Below are 19,822 nucleotides of genomic sequence, written 5' to 3'. Positions count from 1 at the left end.
ATGTCAGTGGGAGCCTTGGTAAGGGAATCCTCTGATCAACGGGTGTTGCAGCAGACCCTGCTGCAACCCGAGGGATGCTGGACCTGAAAACCTCTGTGACTTTGTCATCCTCCCACAGCACGTCATTAAATCCTCCAGGGGGGAGCTGAAGCATGTGGCTGTGTCACATTGCTGTTTTCCTTTGTCACCCCCCAAAGCTCGTTGTCTCACCTCCCACTTGGAACTACACCTCCCTTATCGTCTGCCAGAATACAAAGGTGCCAATGGACGAGTACAGAAGTAGCTGTATGCTTCTTAATTACAGACAATTAATTTTTTGTGCGCGTATTAGCATATGTAAGTGCTTCTCATTGCAAAGCGAAGTTTATAAATCGTATTCATACTGTGCTGGAGTGTGGACCTGGGCACGCAGCTCCCCAGAGGACTCCACCAAGCAGGGACCATACCTCCTCTCACCAGCAGCTGCTGCATCCCAGGCAAGTGGGGCAGAGCTGCTGCCTGTCTGTGGGGGATGTAGGGACACATCCTGCAAGCCTCAAAAATACTAAACAGGAGGATTAAAGCTTTTTAAGGATGGAATAGGTTCTGCTTTCATAATATTTTTCTTCTCAGCCTCCGCATGAGTTGGCACAGCTTGGTGTGCTACAAAGCACTCTTTTTTTCCCTTGCTCAGAACATCCTTAATTAATTCTTGGCAGGTCTGTCTAGCTCTGTGCGTAGATAGGAAGAAACTCCAGCAAAGCTGGGGCCTCCTGCAAGGCCACTGGCCTGGGCTGCCCCACTCCAGGCCTTTGCTTGAGTAAGGAGACTTCCACTGTGTGAAGCTCGTGTGGCAGACAAGTGGACATGGTAGAGCAAAGGCACCAGCGTCAGATCCCACAGATGCAGTAGGGGAATGCAGCGGTAGGAGTTACCTGGAATTGTGATGGGTACATGATTTTGCAGATTTAAAGTAAAGGCAACTGAAAGTTTCCAGCTGAACGTAAGCAGTGAGCTCTGCAGTGGCATTTCAGCAGCACCTTTCCATAGTGGAGCGTTCTAGAAACAGCTGCCAGGTTTGACAGCACAACCTTGAGCTGGCCACATCTTCTAGAAGTGCAGAAATCTGCACATGGCCATGAGATGACAGAGCTCTTCCTGCTGCGCCTTAGTCTCTGCCTACACCTGCTGGCATCAGGAGTTTTGTGCTAAAAGAAAACCAAGATGTGCACATTGATGGAATATTCTCCAAACTGCTTCTCCCTTCCAGACTTTGGAAGTGCTCGATCTGTTCAGCAACCTCAGCGTGATGGAGCCCAAAGCACCTGTTTGGCACCAGGAGAGAAATCTTTACTGCAAATCAACATGATACGAAAATACATGTCAGTGCGCCTTATCGACCCTGTTCGAAGGTTGCAGTACTCTCCTCATCACCATGGCAGATGTCGTCAGGGACCTGCTTTTATGTTTTATGCAAGCTAATTGATTCCAGTTGGCACCCGATGCACATCTACATTTTAAGGATCCCAAGTAAAAGCACAAAAAGTCAGGCATTTGAAGTTCTTGCCTCTCAGCTGGAGAGGGAACTCAATATCCTCTCAGCAATTTGCTCAAAGAATGTTTCTAAAAATCTACTTTTCTGAAGAGGGGGAAAGAAAGGAAATAAGGTGGGTAGCAAAAGTAACAATAATCTCTGAATTTGCTTCTGGATTTTCTTCCTCTGTTAGAAGTGTTATTGCTGAAGTTGATTCTGAGGTCTCTTCCATAGGCAGTGTTGAAATATAATGCAAATGTGAGCAGTTAAAATTCCTCTATGTGAAGATGACAAAATCAGATTGGTGTGCTAACTCAGTGACGTTTCTCTCCTTTGTCCCCCACCCTTCTTTGAACAGTGCTGATATTTTATGGCAATAGCAATCCTTTTGGAATTTTGTGGCTGACTTGGAGCTGCAGACCTTTACTATTGCAAGTAGGAGAAAAGGGAAGAGGAAGAGAGGTAATTTCTAAAGTGAAATTAAATTAACCACAAAATAAAACATTTCTGAAGAAAATTTCATGTCAGTTTAGAGAAGCCTTTTGGATTTATGCTACCTTAAAATAAATTATCATTTAAAACTTCAGTACTGTATTTTTTTAATACTCTGATACAGTTCTGAAAATGTAAGGAAATATAATTGAATCTTCTCATGCCTAGATTAATAAGTAAATCTATTTTAGAACAGAATCTTCTAATACGAGAAGAAATAATATACTTTGCATAATTCTTAATATCTTCTAATAATCCCCAGTTGTACAGATTAATTTTTCAGAAACAGCAGCTTGCAAGAAAAATGAAATTTATTGGCTTCCTTTTCTTCTGTATGCTGATGAACATGCTAACAGGTAAGATTACTGATATATTCATTCTTCTTTATTTTTCAAGCAGTCTGAAATCTTTTGTTACCAAACAAGTCTCTTCTATTTAGTATCAGCTATTGCTTGTGTATTAATTGTAACTGCTTCCTGGTGTATTTGGCTTATAGCACTCAGTGACCACACACACGGGCAATTCTTTACTCATCTGTTTGAGAAAGAAAAACATTTGGCTGTACGGAGGGCACTGTGTGTGTCTCTAAGAGCTTGTCGGCTTCTGGCTACACAGCAAACCTTTTTTTTTATTAACTGAAAGCCCTTCAGTGCAAGAACTGATATTGATAAGTTTTCTGTTTCTTTACAGATGCCCGGTCAATTCAGGAAGGAGATGGTAATTCTTGTATCTTTTTCTTTCCTATGTATCATTAACAATTCAGAGAGTCAATTGTAACTCCCAGGCCTGATCCCTAGCATCAGTTTTGGCAGGAACACTTAAGTCAACTCAGTGGGTTGGGATTCAGGCTCTCAGAATCGCGTTCGTCTAGTTCTGGTGGAGAAAGAAGGGGGAGTTTTAAGTTTTAATGAAAATTTAAGCTAATGTATTTGCAATCTTAACATGAAAAAAACATCTGTAACAAATATTGCGACTCCTTAAAGGTGAATCCTCCACAGGGTTAAGGTCAATTAATGAATGATCTGTTTTATAAAAACGTAACTGGAAAGCACCAGGCTTATAAATGTATGAGAGACATCTGAGAATTCTGGCAGTCCCAATAAGTAATGCTAGATGTCTGTCTACTTATTGGCAAGAAATACTCAGTTCCACAGCAAAAAGATTAAAATTTACAAATTGCCACAAATCCAATTAAAGAAATATTTTAACAACCCCCTTAGCACAGCCACCCTGTGGTGTGTGACACTTCGGGTGATTAGCCCATTGGATTGGTGTTTGCCTTTGACTTAAAAAAAAAAAAAAAAAAAAAAAACTCAGCATCTTAATGATGTTTACACCGGCTTACTGATATAATAAATTCATTTTGAAAAAGGAGGTAGCACAGAAATATCTGTCATAACAAGGTACTGTTATTGCTGGCATAAATCTAACCCACAGGACAGGCAGCAGCATCCAGAGTGCACAGGCACAGATATGCAGAGGGAATGCTGTAACAGATATGGAAGACAGAAACATATATACAGAATAAGAGCTGATGTGATTATTTCTAATTAAAAGTATTTTTCCCCATGCTGCATCTTTCCTTATGGCTCTAGCATCTTTTGAATGTATCATCTGTTTTCACAAGTTTAAGGTTTAAGTGCACCTAAGTTTTATGTGTGTACAGCAAATGTTTCTTTGGCAACCTCTGAAATGAACGTGTGCTATCTAAAAGCAAAAACTGTTTGTGCAACGTCCTGTTGTTCTCATTATCAAAAATTATGGTTTTCTTTCATTGGCCAAGCAGCAGACGGCAAAGTGAATCTAAGTTCAGCAGATACCATCAGTGTGTTCTCTGCCACAGGCAGCATTTGGCTGATTTGTTTGGTTTGTTATGAGCCATCTGTGCCTGCACGCACCAAAAAGTACGAAATTAAGGTCTGATTGTAGGGTTGTTGAAGGTTCTTAATACCCACTGAAGACCCTGGTATGAAGCTGAGTCTAGTGAATGAAATGGCTCTCTTTTACTTAAAAGGGCTTTAAATAAAGCCAAAATTTGGGGTTTAGCTTTGCTGCACAGAAAGCCACTTCTGTCTGTGTGGTTGCAGGAAGTGTTCACATTGTACACGATTCTGTGTTTGCCTGGGGTTAGGCTGAAGGCTGGTCAGCTCCTGGTATTTACAAAACTTTTGTTTCCATTTTATATTTGGCTTTTATATTTTTATGTGGCAGAGGAAATGTACTAGAGGAGCAACGGGGAAATATCTTTTTTTTAGGGAGCTAAAATATCTTTCAGGAGCTAGTGGCTCCCTCTTGCACACTGTGCCCAGCAGCAGGGAACCCCAAACCACACTGGCACAAGCTTTCAACAGAAATGCTTCGTACACTAATTGCCATTTGTCTTTATTATTTGAGATCTTTATCGGGAACCTGTAGCCATGCCCTACTGGCCCTTCTCCTCCAGCGACTTCTGGTCCTACGTGGAGTATTTCCGGGCGCTGGGCGCCTATGACAGGATCGACGAAATGGCCAGAGCCTTGTTCACCCAGCTGCCCGCGGGCAGCCACCTGGGCTACCAGCTGCCTGGCCACGAGCACTGAGGCAGCGCTTCCCTGCGCGTCCCTGCGGTGCCACGGCCAGAGCCAATGCGTCCTAGCAGGCGGCTGGCGGGAGGCCTGCCCGTTGGGCTCCTTGCAGCAGGTGCGTGCAGTGCTGCCTGCGCTGGGAGGACAGCGAGGAACAGCAGCCTTTTCTTTCCATCATTCTCTACTTCTTTACCGAAAGGGTTGTTAGGCATTGGAACGGGCTGCCCAGGGAAGTGGTGGAGTCACCATCCCTGGAGGTCTTTAAAAGACGTTTAGATGTAGAGCTTAGGGATATGGTTTAGTGGGGACTGTTAGTGTTAGGTCAGAGGTTGGACTCGATGATCTTGAGGTCTCTTCCAACCTAGAAATTCTGTGAAATTTCTGCTTTTGTGCTAAGTCAATAAACTCCTCGCTTGTGTCAGGTTTCGTGTTTTGTTTTGTGGTTTTTTTTTTTTTTTTTTTTTTTTTTTAACGCGTCACGCTCGAGGCCTTGCCTCAGGAAGGCCGCAGGCCCCGCCACCAGGCCAGGCCGCGTCGCCATGGCAACAGCGGGGCCGCGCGGGGAGCGCGCGTAGGGCAGGCGCGCGGGGCGACGGGGCCGGAAGCGGAAGCGGGCGCGGCCGGAAGCGGCGGGGCAGGGCAGCGCCATGAAGCCGGCGGTGGACGAGATGTTCCCTGAGGGCGCCGGGCCCTACGTGGACCTCGACGAGGTGAGCGGGGGGCGGGCGGCGGGCGGCGGGGTGTGGGGGCTGTGCCCGGCCGTGCCCGGCGCTCACCGGCTGTCGTTGCAGGCAGGGGGAAGCACGGGGCTGCTGATGGACCTGGCGGCCAACGAGAAGGCGGTGCACGCGGACTTCTTCAACGGTGAGCGCCTGCGGGGCGAGGCGGGGACGGGGGGCTCTGGGGCGCGGGGAGAGGCCGGGTCCGTGTGCGGCAGCTGGGGGGGGGTCGCTGCTGGAGCGGGCTTGTTAAGGGGTGGGCTTTGCCGCGGAGCTCCGCCAGTAGGCTGTGCTGTTGTATCGCCTTGACAGCGCCTATAAACGAGGGCAGTTGTTTATTGCGTGGCGATTGTAGGCTGCTTGCTGAGGGAAATGTTAGAAGCTGCTTCACAGCAATCAGACTTTATTCAGGAAGGGATTTTTAGCAGTAAATCGCAGATATGAATGTAAATCTGCTAAATGTATAAAAGCGTGCCTGAATACTGTGACAGCAGCCAGAATTCTGCACGAATTTCTTCATCTTGATGCATGCTTGAAGCTAATACTTGTTCGGCTTTGTACTCTCTGGGTCACTGTTTATCCATTCTGGATGTGATGGCTACTTAACGCATCTTTAAAAGTCCCTTCTTTCAACCTTTACTTTGCTTTCATGAGTCTAATTGCAAAGCTTGTATTGTGCAAGTGAAGCGGTTAAATTCACGCATGGTAGTGAGCATGTTCCTCAGGTCTGCCTTTTTTTCATTTATGTCTTCTGTGCTGATGTTAGACATCTAGTAACTGGCAGTGCAGTAACTCTCATGTGCCTAATTCACCTTTATTGTTTCTTTAATTCCGATGACAATGAACTGCTTGTGTGGTGTGTGCATGTGTAACAGTTGAGACTTCAAAGGTTAACTTTACTTTGCCTTGTTTTTCTGACTAGATTTTGAAGATCTCTTTGATGATGATGACATCCAGTGAACTTAGTTGTCCTGCTGTGCAGTGCTGGGATGTGGAGTTTTCTCTAGGATCGCCTGTGGTGTCCGTTATTTATTAAAATAATTAAAACGGGAAAATCCTGCGGATGGGTGGAACCTGTGTAAGCTGCCAGATGGTGAAAGATACCGAAGGAGAGAATTGTGGACTGTTACTTCTAGGAAGCTGTACGTAGGCTTTTCTTAAAATTGCACTTGCTGATGTCTTCGTTCAATAAAATACTAACAAAAGCTCTGGGATATACTTTGAAAGTAGATGCTGCCGTGTTCTGAGTGTTGTTTTTTTTCCTTTTTTTAAATGCAATAATTTGCTCTTACTTTGGATATTATATAAAGGTACGTGGCAAGATGTATTGCTGCCTGGAGAAGATCTGTTCATCTTGTAGTTTAGGATTATCTAGGGCTAAGATGACTTTTTTCAGAATAGTCTTTGACTCTCATGTGTAGCAGTAGTGCTAGGAAGAGTGGGGGTCTTCTCCAGTTCCAAGACAGATACGTGATTCCTGTCAGTACTTTGTTTTAGTCCAAGTAGCGCAGGAACAAAAAGCAGTAATCTGATCATAGCATTTTTTTATGCAGGTTTTTACTTTTATAGAAATGAGTGTATGCTATTTTGCCTTTCAGTGACCACAATGAATCTCAGAATGAGAGGAGCCAGAGTTTTTAATGCATTGTTTCAGAGTCAAGAGTTTAATCCTGTCCTCTGATCTTATGTTAATCCTTGAAGATCAAAGTGAAATCTCTATTATAGAACCATAGAATACCCTGAGTTGGAAGGGACCCACGAGGATCATCGAGTCCAACTCTGGGCACTGCACAGGTCTACCCAAAGTTCAGACCGTGTGACTAAGTGCACAGTTCAAAAACTTCTTAAACTCCCACAGGCTTGGTGCAGTGACTACGTCCCTGGGGAGCCTGTTCCTGTGTGCAACCACCCTCTTGGTGAAGAACCTCTTCCTGATGTCCAGCCTGACCCTCCCCTGCCTCAGCTTGACACCATTCCTCGGGTCCTATCGCTGGTGATTAAGAAGAATAGATCGGCGGTGATCCCATTAATTTATCACAGAAATAATCCTGTGACTGGTCTTTCTGAAAGAGACTTAAATTTTCATTGGGAAAGTTGATAGCGGTAAATGCTAAACTGTATGGAAAAACCCAAAATGAAACGCTCCTTCCATACCTCTTGCGTAGGTTTTTGCGTATTTTTAAATTTAGAAAGGTTCTACACGAGAACAGTAGAACTAAGTGTTTTTTATTGTGTTCTTGTGGATTTCTCAACATCCTCCGTTTTGTCATCCAGAGTACCTTCAAGCAGCGTTCTGACATGCACTCTGCTCTGTCTGACATTATGATGTGTCCCTCAAGGAACACAAGCTCCCTTGGGCTCACTGAAGCAGTCTGCTTTTCCATTTTAGCTCTTGCTTTGGTTGAAGAGGGATTTCATGTGTCCTTCATTGATACCAATGTAAACATTGACTGTTGGGTGTTAGAAACAATCCAAACAAAGTTGCTGTCTTTGGTGCTGTGCTTTCTCAGCTAGGTTTTGGGAAGTGAGCTGTTACCAAGCAGAGGGTGCGTTCTGAGCACGTGCACTTAAAAAAGCTTTCAGAAGTAACTGTTCCTTCTGCTGTTTTGGATGCTTTTGCGGATGCTTGAATCCTTCAAGGCAGTCATCTTGCTTTTGGAACACTTCGTTGTCATTGTTTTATATAGGTTTGTCCTTTTGGTTTTCACTTGCTCTCCCTAACCTTTAAGAAACACAAGTCTTAAGTTTGATCACAGCAGCGAGAATATATGTTCTATGAAATAAATTCTTGAATTAGTTGATCTTCTTTATGAACACTTCCTCAGTCCCTTCCACCTTTTTTGAGGGGTTTAGCCATCTGCTCAAGGTAGGTATAGCTAACTCCTTTTTGTGAAGCTTTCCAGAGTCTCAATGTTTCATGTTAAAAAGTAGTGTAAGCAGTCTGTAGACATGTGGGAAGCATGTCTGTAGGGGAGGAGCTGAGTAATCCCAACATTTTCTCACGGTATAAAATTTGTTGTGAAGAAAGCTCCTTGATTTGATGCGCTGTCTTGGTGTGCAGCTGATACCCATGTGTTCGTAGCTGCTGTGAGCACTACTCTGATATTACTTCCCAGGCACTGAGCTTGCATTGAGATCTGGCACCTGACTCAGGTTTGTTCTCAGGACACAGTGAAATGAACAGGTATGTTCTTCAGAAGGGGGTGGCACTGAGGGCGTGTGTTGTGTTGTCAGTTGTCTGGAGCATGAAGCTGCCTCTACACACTCCCCATCCAGTCTCATTGTGTATAACTTCTTTTTTCTGAGAAGGCTTCAAATAAGAATTTTCATCAGGGACTTTAGTTTGTTTGGGTCTCTTTTAGGACAGTGTTAAAATGGAAAGGCTAATTTGAAGAACAAAACACCCTTGAGCTTCAAATTGTTTCTACATTAGCATTTGTCAAGTCTTTCGGTCTAATTAGTCTGCAGACAATCAGCCTGTCATCAGGAAATAATTACAAGATGTCAAAATTTCTAATAGAATTGGTGTAAAGGGCATTTTCCTGACACTTCATTTACAGAGGTTTGATTCCCGTACCTCTTGTGGATTTTGACACCATTCTTAACAGGCATTTCGAAGTTAAAATATGAGCCTCTCGCAGCAGTATTTCACACACGCTCTGGCTGATGACTTTGTAATCAGCTGGGTACTACTTGGTGTCTCAGTGCCCGAATAAATGCTGTGGGCTGAGGAGCTTTATGGAGGTGCTGAGCCCAGTGCCATGAATTGTCCCGTTGATCTCAGTGAGGCAGGACGCAGCACGGGAGGCTGGCCATCTGCCTCTGCCCTGGCAGCTCAAGGCCCTAAGTGCCGAAACGCTTTGGAATGGGTGCAGCCCAGATGAAAAGCACGGGCTGCAGAACGCTTAAATGTCAGCCCTTTCCCGCTGGGAGTCTCACAGGGCCGATTCTCTGTTAGCAGGAAATTTCCAGCTGCTACAATACATTAGGAATGTGCAAGCTATTTTCAGCTGAAAAAAGTCATTGTGTGGGAGAGAAAGTTCCAGGGCTGAAGGAGGCTGGCTTTAATCTGTGCGTGGTATTTCTGCTGTGCCATTTCTGAGTTGGGCAGCAGGAGAACCCAGAGCTCTGTTGCTCTTCATGCAGGCAGGAATGAAGCTCAGACCTGGCATAGCAGTGGCTGTGGCTTGGTTATTTGGTTTGGTTTGAAGTTAACTCCTAGAGAATGAAAATCAGGTTTTGTTTTACTTCAATAATGGAAGTAGAAGGTATTTTTCTCAATAAAGGAATTGATTTAGATGAATAAATGGAGCTCTTCCCGCTTCCCTGGGGAGTTGGGAAGCTGGCAGGCATCTAGCTCTGAATATGCAGTTGTTGAGCACATGGAAACACGCTCAGCAGATGACAGTGTAGCCCTTTTTCTCAAGCAGCTCAGAACAGAGGGACACAGGAACACCGCCTTCTTAAAGCTTTTAAAGTTGGCAGATAGGACCTTTGAATGTTTTCTCCCTTCTTTATGGAAAATTCAGTTTGCTTGTAGTGAATTTCCAGTCAGCTACACCTTCAGCTGTGTTCATGCCATGTTGCCTGCAGTTTTGGTGTGTATGCGTGAGCCTTTACGGTCCTGTTAAATGAACTTGTAACTGCCTCACGGGGCTGGGAAGGACCCTCCTTGTAGTCACCTAAAAGCACTGCTTTGGGTTGTTTTGGGTTGTTTTTGGTCTTGGCTTCCTTGGGGTAGCACTGAAAGTGCTGAGCTGGGTCTGCGTGTGGTTTGCTGCTGATTTGAGGTGGCTTCAGTGTTGCTGGGATATGGGCACTGTGCTGTAGGAATCCCATTTCTGTTCGCACTGCCTCCAAGGTGACAGATACACCTTGGCCTTAAAACATTCACTGGAATGTGTTATAGAAATAAAACGGCTTTTCTAAAAATCCCTGCCAGGACAGTGGAGAAAGCTGTGCCTGACCCTGCTGAGAAGAGCACTCTGCTTCAGAGTCAGCCACGGGATCAGAGGGACCTGGCTGTCAAAAAGTGTCTTGCTTCATACTCCCTGTCCCGATTCTGTAGGGGATGTGGCTTCAGGTGGGATCGTCTCCTCCCCCTCTGCTGTCCTACAGCTTTATGGGAGGGCTTCCACAGGTTTCTTTGTGGGTTGAAATTGGCTGATAGGGCCGCAGGAGGAAACAGTTGAAGTTTCACGTTCCTGTTTCAGTCGGAGTCAGGGGAGGCTAACACACTGAGCCTGCGCACGAGGAGAACACACCGCTGTCCTCAAAGAGCGGTGGAGTTAAGCAGGACGGGTGTCCGGGGATGAGTCTGTGGAAGATGAGCTGTGGATGGGGTTTGCTCATTTACTGCCCTGCCTTTGGCACGCTGAGTCTCTTCATCTTGTACAAACAAGTCAAAGGCACCCAACAGCCTTGTTCCTGGTTGGGGTGTGCTCAGGATGGGTTTTGTCCAAAGCATTGAAATGGGAAAACTAAATCTGGGAGCCGTTCTGTGGGAAGGCACTGCGCAGGTTGGCTAGAGGCAGCATTTATCCGGTGCCACCTTCCCTGCCAAAAAGCCTCTGGCAACTTTATACTAGGCAAGTAAATATGATGCAAGTCCTGCAGGAAGAGCATTGCTCTCTTCCTTGTAGCTCTTCAGGGTTTAGTGGGACTGCTATTCATAGCCTGGTTAATTACTGACACAAGTGATTACAGCGGGTTGAGGCACAGTTAGGAGCAGCTGATGTTGCCTCAGCTGCTACCCCTGGTGCTACCTGGTGTGTTTGTGGTGTGGGTGTCTCCTCGGGAGCCTGCATGCAGACACCTGTGTGTCAGACACCACCAGGAGGCCAATGGTGGTGACCCCGGGCCTCTCCTGGGAGGCTGCCCATCAGCCACGAGGCCTGACGGCACCTGGGAGCATCCCGAGTGGGCTGAATGCATGTGAGGGGTGATGTGGGGGCAGGAAAATGTGGGATTCATTGAGCCCTTCCCAGCAGGGCCAGCGTAGCCCTGGTCTCCAGGTTTCTAACACTTCCCACAGCTGTGGCAGGTTGGGGCAGGAGGTGCTGCGTTGGCAGGGGTGATGCTGCTGCTGGGGCCTCGCGTGGGCTGGGCGAGGAGCCCCGGGCTCTGCTCTGGCTGCAGGCACGTGGCACCAGGTCTGTGTGGCTGGCAGGGTGAAGAGCTGGGCCTAAGCCTCTCAGACCTGGGGCATGGGATATCACTAAGATTATTTGTTCCTGCTGTGTGGCAGCAAGGAAAGGAATAATTTATTTTGGGAGCCAGTCTGTAAATCAGTATCTTCTCCTACTGCCTATTCCAGATGTCTCGTAGCACTTTGGTAGTTTCCATTTTCCCTGCCTTTAGAAAATCCATTTGAAAATGTTTGAGGGACCTCAAAAAAAAAACACAACGCTGCAAAGCTTTTATTTGCTCCTTTTGATTTAAGCTTCTTATACGATTTGATCCAGCAATTGCTTCATTTTTAAATCTCCTTTTGTTTATGGATTAGTTTCGTTCCCTCGCTCCTCCTGTTCCCTTCCCATTAACTCACACAGTAGGAGCAGGCTTTTTTTTCCCAGCTGTCTGAACTCAACATTATCGACCTGAGCGCCACTTCAGGACTTGCTGGGTCTGGTGTATTTGAAGTTGCCTGGGCTAGAGGAGCCTCTCCAGCTCCTGGCTGCTCAGGAACCATTCAGCTGGTTCCTGGCGGGTGGATCTGCGGACTTACTCTGGAAAACCGAGCTGATCTTCCCTGAGAAGGAGGGAGCGCAGTGCGAGGTGGTGTGATGCTGAAGCCTTGACAACAGCTAAACAGGAGGTTTTTGAGAAAGCACCAGGTGGGTGACCCTGTGTGTGCTGGCACAGGTGCCCCTGCCTTCCTGGCTCAGAGCGAGCCACACTGGGATCTGCTCAGTGTGTGTAGATAATATTTAAGTATAATCTCCATATACTTTTTTTTTTTTTTTCCTGGACTGCCTGGTAGGGCTGCAAGAATGTCCCATTTCTTTAAACCCTTCCCAACAATGCATACAAAAACACGAGAGCATCCTTTACTGAGACAGTATTTTATTGTTGTTATTTGTAGTGTGGTTGTTGACTGTAGTGTAGAAAATGCAGCTGCTGGAAATATTTTCAGCTGAAGCTTTTTGTGCTGTCTCGTGCTGGTAGTGATGCATTAGCTCTGTGTGCTGGCTTGCTCTCGAGCTCAGTGGGAGTCTTCTTTAATGTATCTGAGAAGCTATCAAATGCTCTTCACTGAAAGGCAGATTCCTCGGAGAGCAGCTTGGTAGGATTGTCACCAAGCTCAGCCCTAACGCCCTTCCCTCCATCGAGCTGATGTTGCTGAGAGCTGGGCCAGGTCTCGGGGGTGTTCGTGCCAGGAGCCTCCCTCAGTGGGGGAGGCTGCACCGCCTGAGCTCTGCCTGGCTGGTGCCCGAGCCCTTGCCAGTGGCACTCTCATGGGGTGGAGAACCAGCAAAATGGCTGTGCTGGCTCTCAGCCTGCTGCTGAGCTTGGGAACTATTCGGAGGGGAGCCGGGACAGGATCCTGCCAGTCTGCAGGTGGAAACCAGGGCACCTTACATGCTGCAGCCTCTGGGCTGAATGAACACTCCTGCCATCGCTTCTAGTGCCAGGTCAGTGAATTTGGGAAGGGCCACCTCCACCTCAGGAGCTGCGAGGACCTTCTGCTCTTCTGTGCCCACCCCAGGACCCATGAAGCCATGCAGGCAATGGGCTGCTGCTGCTGTGTAGCCTTACAGGTGCCCCGAAGTCTTTTCAGGTAAATCGAAAGAGAAGATCCCTGACCTAAATGAGCACGTCGTCTGAATTAGAGGTAATGATAGGGGATAAACGTAAAAGGAAAATCATAAGATTGAAGTTAATGAAAGTTAATAATCTGAATATATTCAAAGGTCTGGGCTAAAAATGGGAGATGACAAACCATGGGTGGACGTCGAAGGCCCTAATGAGACTGGGAGATGTAATGGCAAAACCGCAGCCATCGGTTCCAGCTGCAGGCACAACAATGGCTTTCAAATTTTAAAATGCTGGCTAAAATATGTACCTTTGGTGTAAATGAATCCAAGTGGTTAAAAAAGGGAAATGTAGAATGTGATATTTAAAAATAACCATTGTTTTGGTCAGCTTTATATTTAGGAAAGGCCAGCTGATCTTTAGAGTTACTGTTTCACAACGTGGTGGCTGCCTTTGGGCTCAGGTCTCTACAAAGAGAGCAAGAGCAGAGGTAGGAGCGAACTCTTGGCCCCACACAAGTCATTTTATGTATAACCTCACTGATCTTACAGGGGGTAGGGTCCACCCTTGGCAGTCGTTGCCCCCAAAGAAGGGAATTTTCTGGTGAATATAGTATAGCTATAGTGCCAGAGCCCCAGAGCTCTGTCTGGGGTTAAGCTGCCGTGCCTTCTCCCGTGCAGCACACCCTGCTCTAATGGAAATCCATGTCTGGGTACAGGAGGAAGCCCATGAAAGTGGAATCGTTGATGTTGTCAGCGTAGACACCGTTGTTGTCCCCCTCCCCGTAGATCTGGAGCCAGACCTCATCCCCTGAGCTGAGGTGCAGCAAGACAGAGCCGCTCGCCTGGTCAATGTTGTTGGTCTGGAACTGGTCGTAGGTGAAGATGACGGCCTTGTCCTTCTTGTAGAGGCTGACCTTGACGTCTGACATGTACACCGTCAGGTGGTAGGCGAAGTAGTAGGTGCCGGGGATGCTGCAGAGGAACTTGCCGGTGCTGGCGTCGTAGTGGTTCTGCTCGTTGTAGAAGATCTTGCTGAAGCGGATGGGGACGTTGGGGTGGGGGGCTCGCTCTGTCAGCCCCACGCTGAAGGCGGAGCGGTAAACATAGGCCCCTTCGCCCTTGTCTCCCTTCAGCCCTGGCTGTCCTGGAAAGCCTCTTGGCCCCTCTGGCCCCACGCTTCCCATGGCGCCTTGGTCACCTTTGGTGCCTTGCAAACCTGGGGGACAGAGTTGGGGTTGGGAGCTGTTGGTACTGAGCTCAACACCCGTGGTGTGAGACACCGTGTCCACCCCAGCCCCGAGCAGAGCTCCTCTGGTGCCACCGTACCGCACGCTCACACCAACCTTGCTCTCCTTTCTCTCCCTTTAGTCCATCTTTTCCATCTTTCCCATCCCTGCCGGGGAGCCCGTTGTGACCGGGGTGGCCGGGTGCTCCTCCCATCCAGTTGGCGCACGGTGTTTTGGGGTCGGGCTGGGGTTCCTGGGCGGCCACCTCCGTGCAATGGGGGGCCACCAGCAGCAGTGAGCAAAGGAGGAAGCCTGCTGAGTCCCTCATGGTCGGTTCCTGAAGCAGATAAGGGCTTTGTTAACTTCAGAGGTTAAAAGGGAAAAATACAAATAAAGTGAACAAAAACCCCACTCTTGAATAACAAAGTACGGGTGGTTAAAACTTTAATCAACATATATGAAGGAAAGTGATTCTGCTTGGCCTGATGGCCCTTCTCCATCCCATGGGGTGCTGGCATCGAGTCCAGCCCGCTGAGCCAGGGCAGGGCACCCAGCAGAAGCAAGGACCTCAGCCCTGGAGCAAACCCAGCATGGAGAGGGGCAGGCTGCGGGGCTGCGCTTCTGCACTGGGGCAGTTGGAGCTTGGGACTGAGCCCGGCAGGTGTTGAGATGAGATGTTAATGAGATGTTGATGAGATGTTAATCTCATCAGAGCAATTGGTGTGGCTACCCCGAACCAGGTGTGTGGTAACACACTATGGCCAGCCGGGTACGTTGTCCTGAGGCTCACAGAAATGGGTGGGTCCTTAGCAGGTTTGGATCAGGCTTTTAGGAAACACATTTCTAAATGTCCATTGTATAATGCAGCTCCCCAAGCAGAGATTATACCCTGGAACAAAAGGGTTATCCTGTTACGAGGATTGTAAGTAGCATACAGGACAACAAATGTGGATAACAGGGTGGCCTCTACAGTCCCTTAACTCTGTAATTTCCAAAAATATATATATATTTCACAGCAACTTCCTTGCAGGGTTGATTTTTTTCTTAAGTGAGGTATTTAAATATCGTATTTCCAATAGTGTCTCGTTAGCTCTGGCATAACAGCTTCAATGGAAGCTAAATAGCAATGAGGTTACCATGATTGTGTTTTTTTTTTTTTTTGTGGGATGTGGAAGGGTTTTAAAGAAAACTTCAGTGCTCTGCACAGTGAGTCCAGCAGGCAGCACCCAACTTGTAGGATTAAGGAACTCTTCAAGCCACTGGAATCCAGCACCCTGCGGTGGGGACGTAGCCCCCCCAGCTGTGTTTTGATGGTTTTGCTGGGGTTAGTTCCGCTTTCTCATACACTGCCTACAAGTGAAGTAGCATTAAAACTTCAGTGTCGTGTGCTCAGTGCTGAGAGCTGGAGCCAGACCTGCTGGTGCCACAGAGCAACCCTCCTGTAAGCTCAGGGTGGGAAGGGCAGTCCCCCGGCCATCATCCTCCTGCCTTGTTCTGTGGGGCCAGGAGAGGTGTGCATCCCACAGCACCCCGGTTATGTTTTGCAGCCTAATTTTTTCCTTTTTAATGAGAAAAGTGCTGCGATAAGCAAATAGAAAATGATTTCTAGTAGATGTTGCTACATTTTGACTCTGATCACAAGCGATTTGCTTGTTGGAAAAACCGAGCAATTCTCTGGCATTTGCATGTCAGTGGTACCTTTTCGGGTGAGGACCTGAGTACTCCTGGTAGCTTTCAGATAATACAGGAGCTCTTGAGGAGATAGAAGCTCCTGTGCATTATACAAAGTCTATGCTGATGAATGAATGTGACCCATAAGAACTACGCCATTCAGAATTGCAGTGCCACATAGCTATGCATGTGCGTATTTGTGTGTGTATATATACATACGCACACAAATTTTGCACAAAACAGAAAAAAATGCTATGTTTTCCAGCTCCCGTATTTTCTTCAAAGGCTGTTAGCTGGGGGCCTGGGTTACGCTGATCTCTTTTCTTTTTTTTTTTTTATGCTAACTACAGGCAGTGTACTTCTTGCTGCAGTTCCAGCAGTGACTTGCTGCTGGGGCTCACCCCGTAAATGCGAGTGGCACAAGTTTCCAGTAAGGAGCATGTACAGCTCAGGGAGATTGGAGCCAAAGCAGCCTTCTTGGGGCTCTTTGTGGAAAGAAGGGAATCCAGAGGTACCCTTACAACGCTCCCTGAAAGAGCCATGTGGTTTTTTTACTGTCGTTCCTGACTACTTTTGATTTAGGAGTTTTGATCTCTAAATAGCGTTTCCAAAAACAGGAGTGTGAATCTAAGGGAGATCGGCTATTTTGGGTTTAAAATAATCACTAGCCAGTCCAAGAGTAAGCCTAATAAAGGAAACTTCTGTGAACAGAGAAGCCTGTCTGTGATTTAGCCCAAAAGAAGAGAAAATCCAGAATTTAGGAAGAGGGGAAAAAAAAAAAAATCAAGCTTACCAGCTCTTTGAGTCCTAGTTGGCTTGCTGCTGTCTCCTTAGAAGTGAAGTCCGGCTAGCATGTCACTGTCCCTAAGGGCACGAGCAGCTGTCAGCAAAGATGCTGTGTTTTCCATTTGCTATTGCGCATGCTGGCTTAAAATTTGGCTTTTCCCATTATTTTTTCCTGGTCATTGCTTGGTTTTGGGGCCACTTATATAATCCGGTTGCAAGTAATAGCTTGTGAAGATATCCGTACCAGGGGAAAGGCTGGTTTGGGAGTTTCAAATGAACCCAAACAGAAACGTTTGGGGGGGGAGTCAGTGCCTGAAAGCTCGCTTGTCAGGGGCTCAGCTCTTGCAAGCCCCCATGAACAGCAGCTGCTCTGGGTCAGCTGGGAGCCCTTGTTAGCAGCTGGTGGAGAAAGTGTGTCTACAGGCTTGTGTTAACACCTTTGAATGTTTTCTTCTTTTTTTTTTTTTTTTTTTTTTTTTTTCCCCCAGTGTGCTAGTAAATTGTATGAGAAATGTTTGCTTCTCCTTGGAGCTGCGGCTGCCGCACCAAAGAAGGGAATGGCCCAGGACGGGGCAGTGCTGGGGAGAGCAGAGCAGTATTTCCAGCAGAGCTGGGCTGACAGGCCAGCCTCTGAGCAGCTGGCACACGTCAGAGCCGGTGGAAATCCACAGAGCAAGCTCAGCCCTGTGGATGGTTTTCAGTCCATCACAGGTTTCAGCCTTAGGCCAAACCAAAGTTGTCTTTTCCTGTGCTTCTCTCCTTCCGAAGTGGGCACTGCATCTCAGAGGGGAGGCTTTGAGCCCTGGTCACTGCTGGGCAGCTCAGGGTTAACTGGGTGTAACCTCAGCAAAGCCTGCCTGCAAAATTGGGCCGGGGAAAACCAAAGCTAGGTGTTGTCCCAAGCAAGCACAGGGAAGCAGTGTTGGGGAGCTGGAGTCCCTGGGTATAGCTCATCCAAGGGGGTGTCAGCAGAGAGGTGTCCTGAATTTCTGCTGCTCTAAAGAGATGGCGATCTAGGGGGGAATAGGAGGATGTGTAAATGGAATAATTTCTTATATGTAGAGCTGGGAGTCGGCAAGGGTAAGTTCTGAAGTAGTGAGGAGAAGGCCAAAGAAGGGAGCAGCTGTTGGATTGCTGCTTGCTTGTTTCCTTATTTTGGTCAAGTTGTTGGTCCAGCATTTGAAGAATTTGGATATTATTTTTTTTTCTTGACAATAATTTTTTTTCCAGGCAGGGTTGAGACTTAAGTCAATCATCCCTCATGCGGTCCCAGTAACACAGGACGGAGAACTGCTTGGAGGACTCAGTGGAGATGAGAGGTGCCAGGAGCCAGGCAGATTGTTGTCTCTGCCAGCTCTCGGCTTGACCCCCGAAATGCATGGCTGGAGAAGTTCTGTAGGCTGCTGGTGTCTGAGGATCAGACGTGATGTGTTTAATAGGTAGTGCTGTAATTGTGGCGTGGCATTTTGGTTCAGCTGTATGGAAAATGCCGCGGGCATAAATGGCTCGTGGTCCATCAGCAGCCTTCCAGACAGTATCTCTGCTTCCCCCAGGAGGGCAGGAAGTCTGCCACTGCCCCGTGCTTGTGCCCAGGTGCTCCTACCCGCCCGCTCTGGGCATCGGGGCCAGCTCCCATTCCCACTGCGGGGTGAGCTGCTCCCGCCTGTGGGATGTGAAACACCCCAAACGCCTTTGCTCTGCCCGGTGTCACACCAAGCCTGCCGCCCAGTGAGGGGTGCTGGCAGGCAGCAGCTCCCCCGGGTGCTCTGGGTGTTTTCGGCTCCCCATGAGCATTGGCCACCAGCCTTGTGCGGAGCCTGACCTTATTTACTCTGCTGGGCCCGATCCCAGCCCGTGAATGTGAGAAATGCAGAACTGACGGATTGCAGAACTGACGGATTGCAGACTGCAGGCTGCCCAGAGAATTAAAAATAAGCCCAAAGTTATATTTAGAGTCTATAAAGCATAGCGGGAGGCTGATTATCAGCTGCGCTCCCTCAGGCATGGTCCCTGCTGCTGTGGGATGAGGGCTGAGGGCCGTGCCCCCCAGGGACGCCCGCCCTGCCCCGTCCCCTCGCCTTCCCCTCCGCCCTGGATACTGCACGTAGGAAGGGCAGCACAGTCTCCACTTCACTAAAAACAGCGAGAAGTGTTTATGCCGTTCAGCGGGCAGGCTGCCAGGCTGTGAAATGCTCTTTCCGTGCAGCCCCAGGCTGTGCGCTGTGGATGGCCAGCGCCCCACACCACGGGGGTGTGAGGGGAGCCTGGCGGTGCTTGTGCTGGGGGTGCTGGTCTTGGGGAGCCCTCACCCCCTGCTCTGCCCTCACTGGGTGACTCAGGGCTTCCAATTTCTCGTCCTGTTTCACTCACACAGATGGGCTCTGCTCGTCCCTGCAGCTGGCAGCTCAGGCAGGGTGGCTCCTGCCAGGCTGGAGCACGCTGGTGTCCTTCTGCTCAGTGACCGTGGGTGATCTTCCTGGCCCCAGGGAGCGCTGCTTAGCTCCCAGCGAGGGATCTTGGCACGTCAGTGTTTCTCGTGCCGAAAAAACAGGACATCCAGACGTGTTTGTTCAGGCCTTGGGGCTGTGTCAGTCCTGCCAGGTCCTGCCCTTTCTCATGCAGGCTGGCAGCTGAGCCAGGCATTGCTCCTCTTACAGGCCAGTCTGGGCTGGGGCTTGCTCTGGGGTGGGCAGGGTTGCGGCAGGGATCAGAAGAAAAGCATTGGTGACCCGGTGTGCAGCGTGGCCCCTGAGCCATCCCCTGTCCAAGCACCCCACCAGGCCGTGTTCCCAGCAGTGATGGTGTGCTCCCAGTGAGGCACCTGGGCACGTCTCTGCCCAGCTCTCCCCTGCCTTCACCCAGCTGACAGCAGGTAATCCTGCAGCCACCCAAAATCTGTGTGCATCCGTCAAATCATGATGTTATCATCAGGTGAATTGTTTATCCAGAGAGTATTTCTCAATACCTGATCAAAACCTGATCTCCTTCTATGACAAAGTGACGCGCTGGGTGGACGAGGGAAAGGCTGTGGATGTGGTCTACCTTGACTTCAGCAAGGCTTTTGACGCCGTCTCCCACAGCATTCTCCTCAAGA

The 19,822-nt window shown here is 48.2% G+C and overlaps 3 protein-coding genes across 3 annotated transcripts; 2 read left to right on the top strand and 1 right to left on the bottom strand.

The window, feature by feature from the left end:
* Positions 1-2,309: 2,309 nt before the first annotated feature.
* Positions 2,310-4,584, top strand: OTOS (otospiralin; the record flags this gene model as incomplete). The annotated part of the gene is made up of 3 exons (XM_084291916.1): positions 2,310-2,361; positions 2,696-2,722; positions 4,400-4,584. 3 exons carry the CDS (start codon positions 2,310-2,312, stop codon positions 4,582-4,584), a joined length of 264 nt encoding a protein of 87 aa, XP_084148042.1.
* A 595-nt stretch (positions 4,585-5,179) lies between these two features.
* On the top strand, positions 5,180-6,519 carry COPS9 (COP9 signalosome subunit 9). Its single transcript, XM_084292089.1, has 3 exons — positions 5,180-5,279; positions 5,361-5,433; positions 6,211-6,519. Exons 1-3 carry the CDS (start codon positions 5,217-5,219, stop codon positions 6,246-6,248), a joined length of 174 nt encoding a protein of 57 aa, XP_084148215.1. The 5' UTR covers positions 5,180-5,216; the 3' UTR covers positions 6,249-6,519.
* A 5,897-nt stretch (positions 6,520-12,416) lies between these two features.
* ADIPOQ (adiponectin, C1Q and collagen domain containing) lies at positions 12,417-16,848 on the bottom strand. The gene is made up of 3 exons (XM_084291643.1): positions 16,736-16,848; positions 14,389-14,608; positions 12,417-14,261 (listed from the first exon to the last, which is right to left on the bottom strand). The coding sequence occupies exons 2-3, from the start codon at positions 14,597-14,599 to the stop codon at positions 13,735-13,737; spliced, it is 738 nt and encodes a 245-aa protein (XP_084147769.1). The 5' UTR covers positions 14,600-14,608; positions 16,736-16,848; the 3' UTR covers positions 12,417-13,734.
* Between the last annotated feature and the right edge of the window lie 2,974 nt (positions 16,849-19,822).

Source organism: Netta rufina, assembly GCF_964035555.1.
Source record: "Netta rufina genome assembly, chromosome: 9".
Taxonomy (NCBI): domain Eukaryota; kingdom Metazoa; phylum Chordata; class Aves; order Anseriformes; family Anatidae; genus Netta; species Netta rufina.
Note: the sequence above shows the minus strand (reverse complement) of the source record. Positions and strands in the feature narration are given on the sequence as shown.

Coding starts and splice junctions, on each gene's coding strand:
- COPS9 (XM_084292089.1), top strand. CDS start 5,217: ATGAAGCCGGCGGTGGACGAGATGTTCCCTGAGGGCGCCGGGCCCTAC. Junction 5,280..5,360: donor CCTACGTGGACCTCGACGAG/GTGAGCGGGGGG, acceptor CTGTCGTTGCAG/GCAGGGGGAAGCACGGGGCT. Junction 5,434..6,210: donor GCACGCGGACTTCTTCAACG/GTGAGCGCCTGC, acceptor TTTTCTGACTAG/ATTTTGAAGATCTCTTTGAT.
- ADIPOQ (XM_084291643.1), bottom strand. CDS start 14,599: ATGAGGGACTCAGCAGGCTTCCTCCTTTGCTCACTGCTGCTGGTGGCC. Junction 14,262..14,388: donor GGGAGAGAAAGGAGAGCAAG/GTTGGTGTGAGC, acceptor TCTGTCCCCCAG/GTTTGCAAGGCACCAAAGGT.